The 22,534-nt window shown below is 34.0% G+C and overlaps 1 protein-coding gene across 5 annotated transcripts in view; it reads left to right on the top strand.

The window, feature by feature from the left end:
- Positions 1 to 17,073, top strand: part of LOC149224116 (fluoride export protein 1-like) — an 89,439-nt gene extending 72,366 nt beyond the window's left edge. Inside the window, exons 4-7 of one of the 5 annotated variants that reach the window (XM_089386002.1) lie at positions 15,549 to 15,647; positions 15,789 to 15,981; positions 16,427 to 16,671; positions 16,763 to 17,073. In XM_089386002.1, the coding sequence (XP_089242128.1) occupies positions 15,549 to 15,647; positions 15,789 to 15,981; positions 16,427 to 16,671; positions 16,763 to 16,987 (762 nt within the window). In that variant the 3' untranslated portion in view covers positions 16,988 to 17,073. Of the gene's footprint in view, positions 1 to 15,548; positions 15,648 to 15,788; positions 15,982 to 16,249; positions 16,672 to 16,762 lie in introns of those variants that run through there. The other 4 variants (XM_089386003.1, XM_089386001.1, XM_089386005.1 and 1 more) reach the window with 4 other exon arrangements.
- The last annotated feature ends 5,461 nt before the right edge of the window (positions 17,074 to 22,534 follow it).

Below are 22,534 nucleotides of genomic sequence, written 5' to 3' on the forward strand. Positions count from 1 at the left end.
GGTCTGGAAACATACCAGATTGTCTTGGCTGCCACTGACGGCGCTGGTTGAGCAAATACACTGATTCTGGTTCTTCTTCCGCTTCCTTATATATCGCTTTCAATCCAAGAAGTGAGGGGCAGTTTTCCGTAAGGTGATCTTTTGTACAGATGTCACATGTTTGGATTGTATCCAGTGGACACTCCTTGTGACTATGCTTTTTCCTGCATCGGGGACAGAAGATCACCAATTCTGTTCTGCCTCCATTTGCTTCTGTTTGGCCTGCATAATATCAAGTTGTGTACTCAGTGTCCCTAGTATATCAGTTTTAAAATTTTCCAATAAATTTCTAATTTCTACGCGTGTTACTCCTTCTGTTGAAATTTTATTTTCTCTTACAAACCAATCATGTTCTGTCGGTTTTACTCTTGTGCTGCCTCTCGAGCTCCTGATACATAAATCAATAATGTCAGCAAAATTTTCTTGATAAATATCCCCTTTTCCCATAATGTTTAATGTTTCGATCCATTGTTCCTTCATGCCCCTTATCAATGTTGTTTTTAACACATTATCAGGTAAAGGTAGTGATGCATAAGGAGATCTTTGTAGATTATACTGGAAACGTTCCACATACTCCTCTAATGTTTCATTCGATCTAGCTGTCATATGGAATATTTCATCCTTTAGTTCTCTAGACCTGCAATAATCTTGATATTTTTTTAGAAAAGATTCTTTCATTTGATCCCAGTTATTTATAACCCCGCCACCTAATCCCATAAACCATCTTAAAGCAGCCTCTTTTAATGTAGAGGGAAATAGTTTCAGTTTTTGGGGGTCGGTGGTGTAATCATATCCCCTGCACAACACATCAAATTCAAATAAAAATGCATCCGGATCTTCTGATGTAAGACCGTGAAATGTAGGGATATGTTGAAGAGGGATTGCTTTCATAGGCGCATTTGCTGCAGAATCCACTATAGGGTATTGTAATGTAGAGGTTTGGGTGTTTGGCTGATTTTGAGCCATAGGGTCGAATATATGCCAATAACCTTCTGGGATATCTAGGAGGGTATTCCTAGGTTGAGAGGGAATGGCTTTAACAGGGACAGTTTTAATAACACTTCCTCTATCTGGGATAATGAGAGTGCCTAATGTCTGAGGAGATTGAGTTTCTTCAACAATGATTTTTGCAGCACTTCCCTTGTCTGGGTTGTTTAATGGCTGAGTTGTTCCAATAGGAGATCTTGGTTCCTCAGTTTCCCCTGTTTCTCCTTCTCCTTCACAAAGATTACTGAAATTCCCTTCCTGCAATAGTTCTGGAGTAGAATTTTAACTTTCTTGAAAGTCCTGCTCTTCAGTTTCACTATGCACCTCAGCAAAGGCTACAGATGGTGATCCTGTGGCCTGAAGGGAACTAGTAGGCTGTTTAGAAATGATTTTCCTGGGTCCTACTGATGGTTGAGATTCTACTTTCTTGTAGATTTCGTCTATGAAGGTCGTTCAGCCAAGGGTCACCGGCCCCTTAGCTTTTTCTGGCTTGGGTAGAGGTTTGGTATTTTTTTCTGGTTTTTTCTGCTTAATCATGCACTCAAATTAACTACTAAATTCTATTCAAACAAAACAACAGCAAATCTGTTATGAAAGCGGACAGAGGAGCAGGGCTTTTACATGCTCCATACGTAGGTTCTTACCTTCCGTTTTTAAAATCCAACTCTTCCCTAGCAGGTTCGTACACTACTCTGAAAAAAAGAACAAATGGCTACACTCTTTCCCCGGCAACGGTGCCAAAATGTAGAGCTATAAAAAGGGTCTCTTTAATCTCTAATTACCTTACATTAATATGTCAATCCGGGAGCGTTTTTTTATTTCAAAGAGTGTCTTAGTCTGAGGCTATCATTTGCCAGAGTAATGCTAGTAGTACAGTGTTCAGAAATACAAGAGTAAATGGATGCTTGTCTATAGCTTAACTTCTTCAAAAGAGTAAATCACACAAAGACTAAGCAACTTATCAGTCAAGGGTTCAGTAGCAATAACCCATCCCTTTGGAAACTGATGGAAAAGGAAATCAGAGAACAGATCATGGATCTGGGAGCCGGACAGTAAATGCCAATGCTCACTACAGCCTTAGATCGTCTCCCACACCAAAATAACAAATGCCAAGAAATGGAATGACAGATAAGAAATGGATCAGCAAATAAGAAGTCGAACAACAAGTCCGTAATGGAACAACAATTCCGAAATAGGACAACAGCTAAGAAATAGAACAACAACTAAGTCCCACAAGCAGTAACAATCTTAATCTATCAAATCAAATGCATTAATCGTAATCAACTGGCAATCTTTCACTCTTAAGGGCAGATCGAACAACACAGACCAACGGAACAACACTGATTACTGATAAGCTATGGAACAACGCTTGAAAACCATATACGCACCAGCACACTTAAATAGTATTTTGATCTAAGTATCAATCTCAGTTAGAAGGAATACGACTGTGTTTCAAAATAGAACGGCATTGTTCATAAAATCCAACAATCGTAAAGAACATAACTCCCAAGATGAATTCTGTAACGTGGATGAACAGGTGCACAACACAAAAACTCTGTAATGGAATAGTAACAGTATTCTGTTAAGACTAGTAATATTAGATCAACTATTAAAAGAATGGTAATATGATGCAGAGTCAATACAATAGTTATGTCTGTAGAAACCTTAACGAATTAAACATAACAGAGCATGTGATGTAAACTTATAAAACACATCAGATTACCAAATAACGACGATAGGCAAACCACGCATAAACCAATGTAATAATACAGGAGCAAGTGTCCTCCAGGGCCGAGCCCTTAGCCTCCAGGGGTACACCGCTTGAAGTTAATCCAGACTCAGAGATGAAGTAATCACCAAGTTTGTATTAATGCATAAAGCAAAATTACAATAAACCAGTTCTTATCGAGACTCGATGATCAAAGTTTTGATCTTAAAAGGAATTACATAAAAGCATAATCATGTCTAACTCTCTCCCGAGCTAACAGTGTTGTCCCTTTTATAAGGGTGACGGCGGAGATGTCTAAGTGCAAAAAATAGATAAAACAGCGATCCCTCAGGATCAAGGATCTTGAGGGATTCGCCGAACTATTAGTCCTCAGTCATTTCTTTTCTCTCCTGCGCCGAGCTGATATCTCCACCTCCTTTTCTGGGCTGATTTGCTTTGATTTGCTTTGCCTTGTTTGCATTCGGTCTCCCGTCAAAGGGACAATGGTTAAACCGTCCTTGTCCTTTCCTTTGGAACGGTAACTTCTCGTTTTCACTCCTCCCTGCATAATGAAATGACAATTGTCAGCGTTTTAGTCTTGCATATTAATCCCACATGTTTGATTATAATTCTTTATCATTTTCCGAGTTCATGATGCAAAAAGGTTGGCAAGTTCTAACGAAAAGATACTGAAATAATCATCAAAAACATACCTTCTTTGAAAAAGGTTCATTCTTATTCAAGGTCATTAAAGTTGGAAGTTCATATTTTTAAAGTTGGAAGTTCATATTTTTAATTACTTAAAGTAAGGGTGTGTTTATTTTGGAATGAAGTTTTTAATATTTCCATAGTTTTTTTTCAATTGAGATTATATTTGGAGTTACTATAAGTTTTTGGATCACAATAATCTACCACTTTATCTATAAATGCATCAGGTGATCATGTCTAGTTACCCTGGGTTTATTTTACATTCACTTCCATATTGAAATATTTGATAATGTTATATCTTTACTTGTACATTCCATGTGATGGGTATGGAAGTACACACTATGCTAAATGATCCAGCATCATTTGAGAAAGGCTTATTTTTATTTAAGGTTGTTAAAGTTAAATGTTCATATTTTTAATTACTTCAGGTAGGAGTGTTTATTTTGGAATAGGGTTCGTAGTAGTAATTTAAGATCCACAAAATATTTTAGAATGTTTATATTAGTATTCACAAATTAAAGATTGAGATTCATTTTCAAAGTGGATATAGCTTTTTTGTCTTTTCAATTAAATAAATTAATTAAACAAATGTCATATAAAATGAGTTATGGTTTTTGGATATGTGATATTGATAAGGCATAGTATTGGCCCATGATATTATAACAATGCCTATTTACAAATTAAGAATCTCCATGGTAAAGTGGAGGTTGAATCTACATGGTTAAGAATCTTATTATATATATGTATATATTTTAAATGAAATAGGTAGGTGTTTTCTATTGATTCAATTTGTTTTGAAGGTCGTAACCTTTTACATCTGCTACAAAATATTCATCAACTAAGTTTATGTATGTCCAAAAAAGACTTGAAATACTAAATCTTTGTCTACGTTTTTCTATTCTAATTTGACACTTCTTATATATCCTCCAAAAAACTCCTAAAATAACTACATACTTGCATAACATAGATTAAACTAAAAATAAGCTAGTTTGGCCCATAATCAAGTTTGACTTTAATTCCCTCTTCTTCCTGGCGTGGTTGTGGAGAAGCAGGGTCCAATTTCTCGTTCGCCCCTCATCTAACACCATCCTGTGATTTAGAGTCAGGGCGTTCTGTGCCTCAGACACCCTATTCACATCCACATTCACACCTGAATATGCTACACCTTGCGTAGGGTCCGTTCTATCAATCCAAAGGCTCAAAGTATCATATGCCACTTGCAACCTATTCATCTTGGTCTGTCACAAACTAGTTTTCTAGTTTAAAAAGGCGACTTGAGCTTGAGCTTCAACATTCCCCATTTATCCTTTCTTGGTTAATAGACACAGATTGTATTCCATTTTGGTTGTGAGGTAATCCATTTGACGATTGAATTCTTCTTTCTCTATGCTAGTCAACCTCTCCATTTGGATACCAACACAATAGATCTCCTTACCTGCAGAAATTGTGAAGAGTCAAGCACGAATACCAAATAAAAATATGAAGTGTAATCTCACCTTATATCCAAACATTCTCCCCCCCACCAGGCCATCAATTCTCTCACCCCCTTCAATGTGACATATTACCCTATACATTATACAAACCAGGCATTCAGATTCTTAATTGAAATCTTTGTAAATTACTTCCTTCTCTATTAAATGCATGTACTCCAAGCGTGTTTGTAGATTCTCAGATATGTGAATTACGACCCTTTGTTTCCTCCTACATTTATTTGTATCTTGATCCATCGTAAATTTGTCCCTTACCTTGGTTGTATTTGCATGAGCAATCCAAGTGTGCAAATGGGCCCATGTCAAAGGAGATAAATATTGTTGGATTTTCATATAACTTTGATATATGACATTAGGTTTTCGGATGGCCCTCCAATTTATTCCTTCTTTAATTCTTTTTGAGACTATCAATACCCCTTTAATCAAATTTATATATGGAGTTTTCATGTTAATGATTTAAAAATTAGACTTCCTTTGTCTTGGAACAAAATATCTTGATCAAGGGTGACTCCCTTATTAGCTAATTCCTCCACCTTTAAGTTGATATGTTTCTTGACGTGACAGAACTCAACTATCTCAATCTTTGTTATTGCAAACTTTTTCTTTGTAGAATTGATGGTTGAACCAGGTTGGAGTTCTCTTTGAGCTTACACACTTTTTGGATGACTATCATTGAGTCTCTGAACACCATTAATTACCATATTCTTCTTGGTATTTCCAACTCTAACACTTGCCACAAGGCTACAAATTCAGCCTGGTTATTAGTTGACCTCCCAAATCCCCAAGCATATTGAATATTTATTTCTTTGTTGTGGTGAAAAATAACCCCTCCCACTCATGCCTTTCCTAGGTTACCTTTCAATGCTCCATAAAAAATAGAGAACATTGACCTTTATTAATCCTCCATTTTCTAAATTCATCATAAGCCATTATGATAATGTATGACTTTTTAACAAGTTGCTTGAAATTGAATTTGCCAGATTGATGTGGAATTTGACCAAGTTTGAGCCAATCCCTCTCACTTTGCATCATATCATCCAATTCTTCAGGGTCATAACCATGAGTAGATATTGATTCTAAAACTAATTGTGTTTCTTTGGTGGTTAAGGTAGTCGCATTAGGATGGACACTATTAAATATTTCTTGGTTGCAGGAAAGCCAAAATTCCCATCACAAATACTTTGGTAGGGCCATCCAACATATCATAGTTACTGAAACATATTTTCTATTCCAAGTGATTTTGTGCTTCCATCGCTTGAACATTTTGTGTCAATTCTTAGGAATGCTTGTTATATCTTTGACATTTTTCAAGGCTTATTTCTAGACCTCCAAAGTGAAGGTGCATTATCGAATAACATGAAGAATATATTCTTTTTCCTTCTCACACGTCGACACATCAATATGGCCCTTGAATGTCTTAAACATTTTTCTTAAATACTCAGCCCCCTTAACATTCTGCCCAATACTCAGCCCCAGTCACTTTTGTTCTTGTCTTTCGTTTTCCAAATTCCTACTCAAGATTTTAGTTATAATGATATAAAGTAAAGGGGACATAGGGTAGCCCTTTCCTATTCCCCTTGACACAACAAAAAATGGAGTAGGATGACCATTTACCAACTGCGCTATCCAAGCGGAGCCAATACATGCTTTAATCCATCTTATAAATCCATTGCAAAATCCCATTTTTTCTATCATTGGATAGAGATAATAATTCCTTACCTGGTCAAAGGCGTTGGCCATATCCAATTTGATAACCATACTTGACTGACCTGTTTCCTTGCTTGTGTGGATTTATTCTTAAAGAAGAATTATGTTATCCAATATTTATCTCTACTACATAAACCCCCCCAATTCCCTGAAATGAATTACAGAAATCATTTTTCCAATCTTATTGCAATGACCTGTGTTAGAATTTTGTAGGTCACATTGTAAAGGGATATAGGTCGAAATGGAGTGAAGTTCATTGGATTTGACACATTTGGAATTAAAGGGAGAAAGGAGGAGTTTTTTTTACCCCCAACCATTTCTTTTCTTCCCATACTATTTAACATTCACAACAAATCCTTTTTAATCATGATCCAAAAAGATATATAAAATCTCATAGAGAAGCCATCTGCACTAGGGGATTTATTTGGATCCAAGTCCCATATTTCCTCCAAAAAATTTTCTTCCTCGATTTTTTTAACAAGACGCCGATTAGAAAAAATTGAGACAATACATGGATATAATGAACAAATTCTTGAGCATGGGACATGTCAACCACTATATCTTCTTGATGGAGGGCCTAGAAATGATGGAATTCTTCCTGTTTGATATCCTCAAATTTGGTTAACCTCATATGACCTTCTGGGGATATCTCCTTAACTTGATTTTGTAATTCACAATCCTTTGCTTGCTTATGAAAGAAAGATGTGCTTTTTTCACCTACTTGAAGCCACAATCTCTGATATTTTAACCTTGCATAGTTCTTCTTCCTTCCTGCTTGCTGCAAATGTTTTCCTTGTTAAGTCCTTTTCCTTTTCAAGATGCCAAGGTTCCACATGATTGTTTTCAATTAGATTCTGATGATTTTGTAATTGATTCACTATCTCCTTTCACTTTCAATCAAGAGGCTTGTAATTTTCCTTTAGCCACTTCCCTTAAGATTGTTTAACTAGTATTAATTTTGATTCCCACACATACTCCAAGACTACTTGATTAATTCCACAACACCTTCTTCCTTCATCCATGAAAGATGAAATCTAAACAAAATTGGGCCTAGATCATCCATCATTAGAGAGATTGGACAATATTAAAATTCTCCTTGCACCTTGATTGAGGAATGACAGTCCAACCCCTTTAGAATAAAGTTGTTGTGAATTAGAAACCAATGCAACCGAGATGTGATTAGGCTATCTCCACTCCTTCTATTTGACCAAGTGAATTTACTTGTTTTGGGTAGAATGTCCACTAGATCCTACTAAAATATAAAGTCTTCCATGTGCTCTCTTACGGGATCACAAACTGGGCATTCTCCTATTTTCTCCCCAAATGTTACAAAAATATTAATGTCCCCTGCAATTATGCAATTATTATGCCAGTCCCTCTCTTTAATCAAACTTAAAGAGTCCCAAAATTCCATTTTTCTCTATAGAGCACTAGTTCATATACAATGATGACGAGAATTTACTCACTCATATATTTTATTTCTAAAAGAACTGCTACCTGAATTGAGATTTCATACTAAATATTAACTTAAAACAAATTTTGGACCAAAACATACCTAATATTCCTGACGCTCCTCTGGAGCCTTACACAATGCCAGTGTTATCTTTCTAAAAGAATTTAGCTGCAATGATAGCTTCCTTTTCCTCAAGCTTGGTTTATTGAAGAAAGAGAATCCAAAGCTTTCCCTGTTTCACCATATTCTTAACCGCTTGGGATTTTAATGGGCTTCCCAAACCCCTTATATTCCAGGACAATATATTCATCATTTATTTGAAGTATTTGGGTGGATTCCTCCTCCTACATCTGGTGATTCTTCTCCTTTGTACATTATTGGCTTGAGTATCTCAGTGATTACCAACTGATTACCTAATCTTTTGTTATGTTATGTTTCTATTTCTCAAGTTGTCTTCTTGAATGACCTTCCTTTATTTTTCTTGCTTCTTTGTGTTTCATGATTGTTGCCCTTCTCTGCCCAAGTTTGGTTTTGTGCCATATTTTGAGTGATTACCCCCATAGAAGAGCATAGGGGCTTCAACGAGGGAGAAATATTATAGCACATGTGTTCATATTGGGGGATATATATTGAGGAAAAACTGACATAATATTTTGAGCATATAATAGGGGGTAAAAGGTAAATGGAGCTCAAAATTAATGAAAAAATATAAAGGGGTATACAAAATGTTAATGAAAAAATAGATACTTACAATATCTAGTGAAAGTAGGGTTTTTTTTACCCTAGATCCGGGTGTCATAATCAACCTAGCCACTTTCTCATAGTCAGATTGATTTCACCCACCACCTAATGTCCTTCTCCTTAGCTCGATTCACCATGCTATTCACCTCCTTAATTACCTACTCCTCGCAACAATCTTGCATGCTTGGAACTAAATCTCACCTTGTTGTCACCAACTGGTCATTTACTCTCATCATCATGCATACATTCTGGAGCATTCTCCCTCTGCCTCTAATGCTTTTGTTCAATGCTTGCCTCACCTGCTTTGCTTCTAGCATCAACACTCTTGTGCCTCCTACACATTTCCTCGACTCCAATTATGCCTCCATGATTCATGAGCGACAGAGACTCCGCCATGCTGGTTGTGGAAGGGGCATAGGTCATCCACCTATAAGACCTACTATAGACGATGACACTGCTTTGTATGACAATGTTATTCCAGCTAACATTCGTTGTTGGGTCAATGAAATGGAAGTTGAGGAGATTCAACAGGGGAGGAATGCACATTGGGCACTCTGCAATCTCCTTTCCTGTCATCTCCTCACCCGAGAATGTGACAAAACCAGTAAAATATCTACCAACACCTGCCACATTCTCTCTTCCCTCATCCACCTCTCCCACGACTTGGGCATCACATATCCTCCAAGCATTCCTTCCTCACTCCCCTAGCCCCTCCACCTCTACCTATGTTCCTTTGAGCTCCTCATCACCCTCCATTGTTTATGTGCATGATGGTCGCACTTCGCCAACTCACAGATCGCAAGGCACATTGTCTCCTCCCGCGCATGTCCAACACAATAGCTTTAGGATCCCCTTATGTCCCCAAGTTAGTATGGATGCTACATCATCGAAGAGCGGCTTGCAAGTGGCCCCCTCAGCCTTGGCATTGTTGTCACTCCTGACCCTTCCATTGATGATCGAGCTCCACATCATCAAGTCAGCGACCCTTCTGTTCCACATGGCTCCAGGTAAGAAAATTTAGGTTCTCCTTAGCATGGTTAGTTTTAATTTTTTTTTCTTTTCCATGGATGTTGGCTGAAAGACAACTATGCTTCTGGTTTTGTTTCTATCAAGTGATCTAATGACTTTAAATTTTGATTTTTTGAATGGATATTCGAGTTCCCCCATTCAGGGCCAAATAACCTCCCTCCTGCTCATCTCCAACATGCCCCAAGGATGATGGCTTCCTCAGTCCTTATGATTGTACTCTATGCATTTTCACCTATTAATATAAATTGATCCATTTGTGAAAAAAAAAGTAGGGATTTTTTAAATTGGGAAGGTGTATTGGGTTCATATTGGTAGGGGGCTAAATAATGTGATTTTTTGAGGTATTTTCCAATATGTAGTCAAATTAAGGGTATTTTTTAGTATGCTACGAATGCACATGATACGTTAGAGGTTTACTAAGTGAAGCCCCGATGTAGAAGAGGGACCACCTTCAACATTCCCAAACTTAATCATAGAATTTACTTTATTATTCACAACAACATTTTGGGCCTCGACAGGAATCACTCCATATTTTGCAAATCTGAGTTATTTTTAGGAATTGGGACCTCCTCTATTTCATTTATCTTCCCATATTCTTGATCTAATAATCTCCATTAGCCCCTTTATTTGAACTAGGGTTTGGTTCCTCTTGATCATTCTCATCTTTGTTCTGCAAGGCATCGAATTGGTTTGTTGATGAGGAAGCACCATTTTGTTTTAAGTATTTTATTTGTTAGTTGTTTTTTATGTACCTCTTTTCCCTCCTCGCCTCTAAGTTTTCCATTTCTCCTCTTGATCTGCTGGTGGATCCGAGCCCTTACAAGTGGGGACCTTCTTATAATATCTAGTAAAATGTTTGTATTCATGAAAAAATATACATTTAAATGGGATCTGATCATAATCAATACTCTAGCAATGGGTCTGACCCCCTAGGGTGAGATTTACTTCTAAAGGAAAATCCTTCTTCAAATCAACCTCCACACAGATCTTGGGACATAAAAACTGAGATCCTTTAGGTTCAACCTTATCCAAATATTTTCCAACTCCATTTTCAATTCCTCTCAAACAATTGTCACTCCAACAGGAGATTGGGAGCCAAGGATGCTTAACCCATACAAGAACCACATTCGAGATATCCTCATTTGGGTTGAATTATAAAGACCACTTATTTAGATACATCCCATGAGATCTAGGATTTGTTTCTAAAGATCACATATTTATCTTCCTTGAGTTTAAGTAAAAAAGCAAAAAATCCATTCCCACATGTGTACACTCCAATATTTCCCTTCATTATTGGTTTCCAAGTCTTGTTTATCCATGCTTCCATAGATCGAGAGGATGGCCATATCCTCGTCAAATTGCCACTAACATCATGATAAAAAAAGGCCAAATTTGATCTTTAGACTGTCGAGGGAAGAGCCATCGAGAGGATGGATTCTGACTTTTTCACGAACTTTTCCAATGTATATTTGTTCCTATGCTTCTTTGAAAGAGAAGCCACGAGGGATTGGAAGGTTGTGGCCTTATTAAGAGGAGGGGGGGGGGGGAGCCCACTTTGGGGATGCCATCGTAAGTGCGAGATCATACTAGGGTTTTTGTACCACAGGAAGGGTCGTAGATTGTAACCCCTTTTTTAGATGGGGAACTAGAAACCTCCCAAGATATATGCAACAACTTGCAAGCCACATACATCAGAAACTCATAGTTCAACCTAGAACCGAGAAATTCGGAGACCACCCAAATCTAGAGCCAAAATCTCAAACTCCAACAAGATGCCTATCCTTTTAGCCTTATTGGGATGAACCATGTCATTGGAGATTTGAACCCAAGTGGATGAGATGTCAAACCACCATCTCAACCACTCGAGCTAAGAACCATTAACAATGTTTTTTAATTTTAACAATGTCAAATGTTTCATAAAACAAGTGTTTTGATATTTGTTATGGATTGATTCCTATTGTTGTTTACCAACCATTTAATTTATATGGTTGTGCTAGTTTTAATTTTAATTATTTTTATTTGTTATGCCAATAGGGGTGTCATTTAGGAATAGGGATTTCATAATTTTAATTTAATTATCAATAATTATTAGGTGGATAGTAGGGATATAATCTCCATCGAATCTTCTAGAATATTTATAGTAATATTCCCAAATCAAGTGTTGATATTTTTTTCCAAGGTAGTTATGCCCTTTTTTCCCTTTTAATTAAATCAATTAATTTTAAAAAATGATGTATGAACACGTGTAAACTGAAACGAGTTGTGGTTGTTTGGACATATGGTATTGATAAGACATGACATTGGCCCATGTTATTGTAACAAAGCCTATTTCCAAATTAACAATCTCCATAGTAAGGTGGGGCAAGGGGGGTTGGTGAATTTACATGGTTAAGAATCTTGTTGTTTTTTAAATGTATATATGTTTAATTGATATATTAATTCTTTTAGTAATAATAAAGCTATAATTTAATTAAATTTTATAATTTTTTCAATTTTGACAATGTGAAATATATCATAGAACAAGCATTTCAATACTTATTGTGAATTGATATTGTTACCATTTAACGGATATAAGAAAATTTATAAAGTTTATGAATTATTATTTAAAAATAGATGATGTGATTATAGTATATATGTTTTTGTAGACATACACTAATTTGGATATATATAATCTATTCTTAAATTGTAACTTGTAAACTTTATAAATTTTCTTATATCTGTTAAATAAAAATTTCTTACTTTTCTATTTAAAATATATTATTATTGTTATCCAATTTTAAGATCACTACCAAGACAGAGACCAAATTAGTGTATGTCTACAAAAACATATATACTATAATCACATCATCTATTTTTAAATAATAATTCATAAACTTTATAAATTTTCTTATATCCGTTAAATAAAAATTTCCCACTTTTCTATTTCAACTTTTTATATTTTTATTTCAAAATATAGACACGCATCTAAAATATAACTTCAAATGAATTTCTCACATCCAAGCCTAAGTTAAGAGATTGATCTTAATATAAGTTAAGAGAGAGTTGCATTAAGATCTTCAACCCACAATTGATTCTCAATACTTATGAGATCAAACATACTCGAGTCTTTAAGAGAGAATGTTGCATTAAGATCTTCAACTCACAATTGATTCTTAATATTTATAAGATTAAACCAACTCTAATTTTTTTTAATTGAGGAGCATAGTGTATAATATTATTCTTCTTAAATAAGTAAAAAGTGAATAGTAAATTATTTATTTATTATTCTTCTTAAATAAGTAAAAAATGAATAGTAAATTATTTATTTATTTTTTACTAAAATGTGGACATTATTTTTATTTTACCATTTCATTTTAAAACTTTTAATAATATCTACTTTATCATTTTTCCCAGTTCCAAGAATACACTTATATTTTTTTAATCATGTAACATCAATAATAAAAGTCAACATATACCTAAAATTATAAAGCAATAGCCCTCGGATGAGATCCACAAAATCACTTAATGAAAAAGATTCTAAGCACTCTTGAAGTTTTTCATTGCCAAAACATATAACCCGTTCATGTGCCATTTTTACAAAAATCTTTATTGAGCAATATTTAGAATATCGCAAACCATTTCTTTAAACAAAAGCAAGGAAATATTTTGTTCATGTGCCTTTTTTTACAAAATTATTCATTAAGCAATATTTAGAATATCACATACCATTTCTTTAAACAAAAATAAATAAATATTTTATATCCTCAATTCTGTTATGGTACAATTTACTCACATCATAATTTGATAATACTAATTACCTGGCAATCACCCTTCAAAATGAAATTGTCAAATATAGATAAATTTGTATTCTCATATGTTGATATGATAAGTTTTCACATGCGATAGGTTTTTCTTTAATTTGCAAATCTATTACATTTATTTTTTTCCTGACATTTTCTATCTTGTTTTCTTGGTTTTTTATTACTTTAAATTTTTACAAAATTGAATTCAAATTTTTTCAAAAAAATCTTCTATAAATCTTCCTGAATCTTATTTTCTTTTTCCTTTTACAATTACAATGTGATCTCATCTATCAAACTCTTATGTCCTTCCTCAATTCTAGATTGCATTTCTAATTTTATCTCATCAGTGATCAAAGGCTCTTCAACCTTCTTGCAAATTTCCTCTTTAAGTTCTTTAATAGTACCTATTATGGTGACATCTTCATTCCTATTATTTGATTTAGACTCCTATAATTGACATTTCACTATTAAGGCCTATATAAGCCTTAGGTTAACCATAAAACACATTATTAAGTCCTAAATATTAAGTTATTACATTTCTATTGTTTTATTATTATGTTGGCCAAAAAAATTCATTGTACCCTTTTATTATAATTTTACTCAATCTCTCTCTCTCTCTTCAAGTAGACCTAGTCTTATTCATATCTTGTCTTGTATTCTATTCATTATAAAAAGATCTTCCACCCTTGAAGTGTATTGTATCCTTTGACTTCTTATCATTTTCAAGGAACATGGTTCATAATGTTTGGTATCAGAGTAATGATCCTAGGGGTTTTTCCTCCCACAATTAAGACTTTTTGGTATATTCGCCATTTTTTCTAGACAGCCTTAGATAGTTGAATTTTGAGGAGAATGACAACAAAAAATGAAGTATTTGTGGTAAAAATTTGAAGTTTTTATTCAGTACAATTTTGGTGATATACACCATGGAAGTTAGGCTTTGCAACTATTCCTGAGTTCAATTTCAAAAAGGTCATCTTCAGAGTTTGACTTTATATTTTTCTTCAAAGAGTTTAGGAACTAAAAATTTAGGGAGGCTCAGGGTAAATATTCTTAAAATTTTTACTATATATTTTTCTTTGAAAAAAATCGAAAAGTAAAATTTTGGGGAGAATAAGGGTAAATATTGAAGAACTTTTGGCCATAATTTCAAGTTTTTGTTTACTATGCTTTTAAGGATACACTTTATGAAAGTTAGGGGTTTTTTCTTCCTGAAATGGATCATATTAAAAATTTCACTATAAATTTGTTCCTAGGAAGCTTCAAATCATGAAAGTTTGACGAAACTAAGGAGATAACACATTACAAGTAGTAAAATTTTTATATTTTTTTCTCTATAAGTTTGGTGATATAACTTTTGGAAGTAAAGGTTTGTGACTAGTATTCAAATCAATTTTTAAACTAATAAACTTCGTAGGTTTATTGAAAATTTGTTCCAAAGGAATTTCACATTATGAAATTTTCAATGATCTAAGAAGACTTATTAAAGTATATTGGGTAAAAAATTGTAAATTTAGAATGACCCAAATTTCAAGTTTATATCAAGACAAATATTAACCATCCAAACAATCTTCAAATTAAGGTTTGAAATGATATAACATACAAGTGAAATATTTTTTTTATTAATTACAATTGAGAAGTTGTGATAAAGAGGAGTATTATTATTTTCTCATATTATTAGTAACATAACTTATTGCTGGTACTACTCATAAAAAATCATACAAGACATCTAAAGAAAATGGAGGCTTAGAATATGAGTCCCTCTAATTACAAAACAAAGTTAATGAAATGAATGGTAGTATGTTGAACTGGAGGGAAGTGATAGAAGTGATGAAAGGGTGGTGATTGTATCAATGATTTAGCGAAAAGTTTCTTTGGTGATTGATTGGTATCCTCTAATGTAGGTATTAACAAGATATGGATTGCAAGTGTTATTTGGACCTGATGTTGGAAATGTGACAAATGCTCATAGTCCTCTTTTTATTGATCTTCCATCAAATATGGTAAGAATTTACTTAAAATCTTCCCTACAACTTTAGTATTTATAAGCACTTGAATACTATAATAAGATAGTAAATAAATCATATATATAAGGTGACTTTCTTATTTTCTTGGACTCATATTGAGTTATATTTGTTTGCAAGGTTGGTTCCTTTTTCATGGGATGGGTTGGAGTTGTTTTCAAAAGTGACATTGCTCATTTTTCTGAATTTTTAGCCATTGGTCTATCAACTGGACTAATGGGAAGCATTACTACTTTCACGGGATGGATGCAAGAAATGACCAATTTAACCACTGAAGGACATTGGGTGCGTGCTATTATTGGTATCCTTTTAGGTAAAGTATATAAATGGAGGGAATAGTGTGTTGTCTAGTATTTTTAGAGAGATTAATACTTTGGAAACAATTTACATGACTTTCATTACGACTAAAAATTAAGATAGTGCAAGAACCTATAAATATTTTATTATTTTATTATCTATTAATATTTATTTATCTATGATTATATACATATGTATTTAACATTTGAAATGTTTTTTTAACTAAAGCATTTTTATAATTGTAGTGTTAATGTATACTAATTTTTTTGTTTTGAAAATGACAGGAATGGAACTTGCTTATATGTCACTTTTAGTAGGAATTGAAACTGCAATTTTGTTGAAGAGGAAGAGTGCATCTATTCACAATCAAATCAAGGAAAAATTGCCAAATTTGATATTTATTCCATCTACCAATAATTATCAACGTCACATATATGGTTTAATTTTATTTTCTACTATAGGTGGAATATTATGGATTGGAGGCCTCATTTTATCATTAAGAGATTTTATGTCCCACCATGGTATAAAGTTATGGTTTGCATGCATGGTTGGACCAATAGGTGTATGGATAAGGTGGTTTCTAGCACGACTTAATGGCCAAGGAATAGGAGCGCAAAGACATTTGAAATGGGTACCAGTGGGAACATTTCTTACAAATATTATTGCAACATGCCTTATGGCTGCTTTATCATTGACCAATTTAGTGGTACAACATTCTTACCTAAGTTTTAAATTTATTGAGAATAATTTTTGTTATGATATTCATTACTATAATGCATGAAATTTTCCTAATGCAGGTTAAGGACAAGAATTCAAAGTTGGTGTTAGGGGGGCTTGAACTTGGATTTTTAGGTTGCATGAGTACTGTATCAACATTTGTAGCAGAAACGCATGCTATGTATCAAAGTAGCCATCCATGGAGAGCATTTCTATATGTTTTTTTTACAATAGTTATTGCATTTTTATTAGAAACATTAATATATTCAATCCCAGTATGGGTGAAAGGATATTCTCAAACATGAGAAATATAAAGATACATTTCTCTCATGTAAACATATACTCATATGTGGGTAAATTTCATTTGTTGAAAAATATGTAGACATATACATACATGTTCGATAAATGTATGCATGTATATATGTATATATATTTTATGCATGTATATAAATATTTGTTTTGTTTGCTAAAAATGTGGTTTTCATTAATAAATTAATGCCAAGTAGTGATTGAGTACATATAGGTATAGCATATTTGAATGTCATTTCATATTAAATATTCTATAATAACTCTACATATATTTCTATCAAACCAAACTTGAAATTCCTATGGAAGTAAGTTTAAATATAGTTACATTGCAACCTGAATTTTGTTCACAAATCAATATCCTATCTACTGCACATAACATTTCACTCCAAGAAATTGCTTTATAACGAAGGTCTCCTACATATTTAGGAAGACATAAAACAAAGGAATCCATTTATAGGAGAGGGTTTACATATTATAGAAACTAAAAATACGTTCTCATGGCTAACATACATTCTTCTATAAAGTATAGACAAAACAATAGCCTTTCCATGTGTTGGGCATAATAAACAACCTAACATTTAATTGTCAATCTGGGAGTTTGGAAACTTAGAGGCACAACACTGGAAATGCCATAGAAGGACTTCAGCAACCTGCACTAGTTAACACAATGACATCACACCATTCTGGAAATCAGATTTAATCAAGAAAAAAATACTTCCTACAAACTTTGACAGCAAAAAATAAAGCATCCCTTACAATCAATCTGAAAAAATCTGGGAAAGAAATGAAAGAACATATCCTTTTGATTGAGTCTCAATGCTTTAAGAAACATAAAGAATAACTATGAATATAGTTAAATTTTCCCCTATTACAAATGTTTCATTCCTGTTGCGAAACAATGTTCCTATACCAAAACAACGTTTCTGTACCAGCAATGAATTAAGTTCCTGCACTGGGTGTTCTGACTTGGTACTGGAACTTTGAATTCTTGTACTAGAATGCTCTGTTCCGGTAACAGAACATTTGTTCTTGTACTAAGAACTAGTTGTTCCTGTACTGAGAAATCGTTGTTCTGGTACTGAGTTTTATTGTTCCTGTAATGAAATAGTTTTACCTTCAACTACTTTTATCACTCATAAAATGTGCTTATCATTAACCAACTAGAAATAAATCAGAGCAGAAAGAGAAACCACAACTTAAGCATTCTGGAACAAAGATCCTTCAACCACCAAGCATTCGAAATAGAAGTACTGTGAAAACTGAAGGAAATATTTAATCGACAGAAAGACGTTTGCGTGAAAACAATAAATGTCTATTAAAAAGGCAAAGTGTTCCCTTCCTTATATTTTTGTTACAGGAATAAGTAACTTTGTTTCCTCATAAATAAATATTTAAACCCAGAAAATACTGCAAATGATGACCACTCTTTTGATAAGTTGCTTATGTCACTACAAGGAAATCATTCTAGTTATCTCCTACAAAAGTTTACTTATGTTGTGATCAGAGTTATTATTTACCCCACGACGCATTCAAGTCTAAAAATAGATCGACTGAAAATAGATTGTTATGAAACCAGCTCAAGAAAAGATAGAAAAGATAGATCAACGCCTTAGAATTCAGCCTCTTCGAGGGGGCAACCTCCTTTACATTACATAAATGAACAACTCTTGGATGATTCAAATGACAAAACCTCCTTTCTATATAGGAGTCTAAGGAGTCACAATATAATCCAGCCGACCTAACAATAATAATATAAAGCCACAAAAATAACAATAGAGGGATTCTATGGGGCACAGAAATAACAATATGGGGGTAATAGGGGCACAACAATATAAATAAGGGGTATAACTACAATAGTAATGGGGTAATCACTAGTATTATAGGGACCCAACATAGATCAACTGGAAATAAATCGACTATAAATGCATTAACTGGAAATAAACTCACAATCCAATCTTCATCTTGCTTAAATGAAAGGAAATACTTGCATAAAGAAAACAATCATGCGCTACTCAGAAAGAAAGGCTAAATGCGATAAATGAAATTAACTAAACACACTTACACACCATGAGTCCTCAGATCTGAGATGCATGCACCATTCCCACAAAGATTTCATCAATCTGTGATTTAAGTAAATGAAAGAAACACTCTTCTACTCAAACCAACATAATAAAATATAGCACTCCTACAAGATAGAGGGAGAACGAGTTGGGTTGGCTGGGACCTAGCCAACTAGCTCGTTTCCCTTTGCGAAAAACTGAGGATCAATTGCGCAAAGGGACCATCACATGAAATAATAACCCATAATGAGTGAAACTGGCATTAACTCCTTCTTTATTCCAAGTCTTCTACAAATATGCATTACAAAACAATGAATCCAGCCTCCAACTGATCATAGGGAAGGGGGGAGATCCCCCTAAACTTGATCCAACAACATGAAAGTACAATGAATGGTTTTTTTTCTCTAGCATAACTCTGTTTTTTTTATAACATTTTTACATTACAAATTTGGCTTTAGATAAGCCAATCCTTTGAAAACAAAATGGGGATTGAATCTCAACTACTTCCCATTAATTGGAGACTAGTACAACCATTCTCTCATTGAGAAAATGCACATCTAATATGAATTTTCCAAATCTGGGCATATTTTGGAATTTTGGAAAAAACAATATTTTTTATAAAACTGCCTCAAAGACCCTCGTGTAACTTCTATATCATTGAAAATCTTAAGAAATGGGTTCAGTAGTAGATAATTGATTATACTGGTAAAAAACCCATTTTATCATATTTTTGATATTCTCCTCCAGATGCACACAAATCAGGTCAAATTTGGCAGTTTGAAAACTGTGTGAATTTTGAGCAGATTTGTTGATTTTCTCCTCAAAATTCACACAGTTCATAAACTCGTAAAACAAGGGAATAAGTAAGGCATCATATAAATATAAAGGTGCATTAAGTACAACAATTATTGGGCCTAACATCCCCCCATGTCGATCATCTTTCATGTCAATCATATTATACTAATTTTCCCTTGCAAAAAAACAAAGTTGAACCATAACTGTTCCTACAACCATATGTAAACAAATGTTCCCTGCTAGATTTTATTGTTCTAAGAGATAATGCATGTTGGTTCGTTTTTTTTGCACTGGATTATTTATTCATTAAGACTGATCCAAAGAAAGTCTGATACCAGGGCTGCTATAAAAAATGCTAAACTGCAAGGATAGTGTCATAATGAAATAGCCAACCATCAAAATTTCCATAAAGCATCTCAAGAGTAATCCAAATCAACAAGTTTTCACTTTCAATAGCCTCATTATTATAAATAGAAGTGACACTATTTGGAAGCCAAGGTATTAAAATGGATGGAAATAGAGAAAAAGAAATATGACAAAATGATACCTTCCTAGGATGACCATATTACCATTACCCAAGTGTATAGTTAAAGCTCCTCTTGTTCAAGCAAAGTGAATCACATGCACTAAGGGTCCCACATCCATAAAAACCAAATTATTTATGAAAGATAGAACTCCAAATCACATTATTGAAAGGATCTTAAAGCCATTCTCAGAGAGATATGATAATGAGTTCAGGGAAAGACAAAAACAACCAGGTAAATCATAGTGTAAAATTAACTTTAATACCACAAGCATGGCCCTGCTGCTAGCAGGCGTCTATAGCATCGACATGGATGCCTTTAAACCCCACGAAATGTATGTGTCCCATCTCTTAGATATATATTCAGAGTCATTTAAAAACATTTACTCTGATTTCAAAATTAACTGAAGATCATTGCCCTAGTTTGGTAACCAGCTAACGACAATACCATTCACAAGAACTAACATGAATGAACAAGCCGACTCATGATGAGACCTCTTGTCTTCTAGATTTTCAACTGAAAGCGATTACCCTGGCTTGCTAACTAGTAGCGGTAATGTCATTCTCATTAGGACCCATGATCATGGTAGGTCGTCTCGTAATGAGACTCCCATCCCTCGATTAATCATTTTAAAAGAAACTCTGATTATAATTAACCTTAAATAGGTTACTTAATAGATGGGGAGGAAAATATGCTTCTTAAGAGCAAGGGATGGTGTGAAAAGTTTTTAATTATTAATCTTCTGGTTGGTAATTATACCTTAAAGACTCATTTTAAAGAAAGCATCTTAGATAATGAATGAAAGATTCATCGAGTTGATCGTGTTAATGTTCTCATGAGAGATCATTAGGGTTTTATAGGAGTGGTCCACCATAGGAGGTTTTTCATCAATCCCTTTGAAGAGAAATTTGAAAAGGTTTCTTGGATGACAGTTTGTAGAATGAATAGGTCAAAAGCAAGTTTTTAAGCTTATGAATGGAAAGTATTAAATATAACAATAACAATCCAATGAATAATCTTGGCCAATAATCAAAAGCACTTTATAAAATATGAGGCATTAAGAGTGAATTGCTTCTGACAATTCTTGCCACAAGAGTGCTTAATGATAGAAATTTCAATAGTTGTGCCTTAAAATTTTCAGTTTCAAGAGTGTTGCTATACAATTTTATTTCAAATGACATTTTTTTTCATTGTTCTTACACTACCCTACCCTAATTTAGAGAGAGGAAGATATCCTTCAAGTGTAGGAGTACTTCCAATATAACCATGTGCGTAACAGAATGCTAAATATACTCACACTCAATTTTAAAGAATAAACTTCAACACATACCAGAGTATGAGAAACCAATTGCTTTAATTGAGATGGTACCAAGAGTTGTTGAATGATGGAGGAACATTGTGTACCAACAATTGTTTGGAACCAATTTTCAATGGATTTCACATATTCTTGGTCTTCCAAGTCATTAGTAACTAGTGGTGTCCCCTCTTCTAGCATATCATGTTGGTCTTCCTAGGATTTCTAATTTGTTTTCTCGAGTACAAGTTGGATCTTGTGATAGAAATGTCAAGAACTCTTCAATCTATGTTTCCAATGGACCTTCCTCCTCATCTGGTCTGATCCATGATTCTTCAATTTCCTCATTAGATTGGAAAAGATATTCATAGAAAGATTCTCGAACTTCTTGAAGGGATGGTTCATGGGTATTTTGTTCCTTTATCACATCTGAAAAGATGGATCTGCTCTTGACTTCTGCCAAGATTTGTTCCTCCTAGGAAGTAGAGATCCCATCTACTGCCAAGATTTGAGAAAGCTCTTGGAGTGAATATCTTGTCAACCATTTGATCATTCTTCTTCTACTAGTTGGAAGATCATGTTAACACATGGATTAGCATATAGGGGGCCTTTTACAGCACCCAAAAAACCTAAAAACTCATTTGTAAGAAAGGAAACAAACTACACTTGTGAGCTCTCTGGAAAAACCGTCTAGTATGATTCAGCAAGCGAGAAAACCAAACTAGAAATTCATTTGCAGGAAAGGAAGTAAACTGGGCTTGTGAGCTCTCTGGAAATACTGTTTAATATGCTTCAAAAAGAAAGAAAAGCACACGAAAAATCAATTTGTAGCAAAGGAAACAAACCAAGCATGTGAGCTCTTTGGAAATA

The sequence above is a fragment of the Pinus tabuliformis genome, chromosome Q, assembly GCF_031772625.1.
Source record: "Pinus tabuliformis cultivar Carrire ecotype Pingquan chromosome Q, CPIR1, whole genome shotgun sequence".
NCBI classification, from domain to species: Eukaryota; Viridiplantae; Streptophyta; class Pinopsida; order Pinales; family Pinaceae; genus Pinus; species Pinus tabuliformis.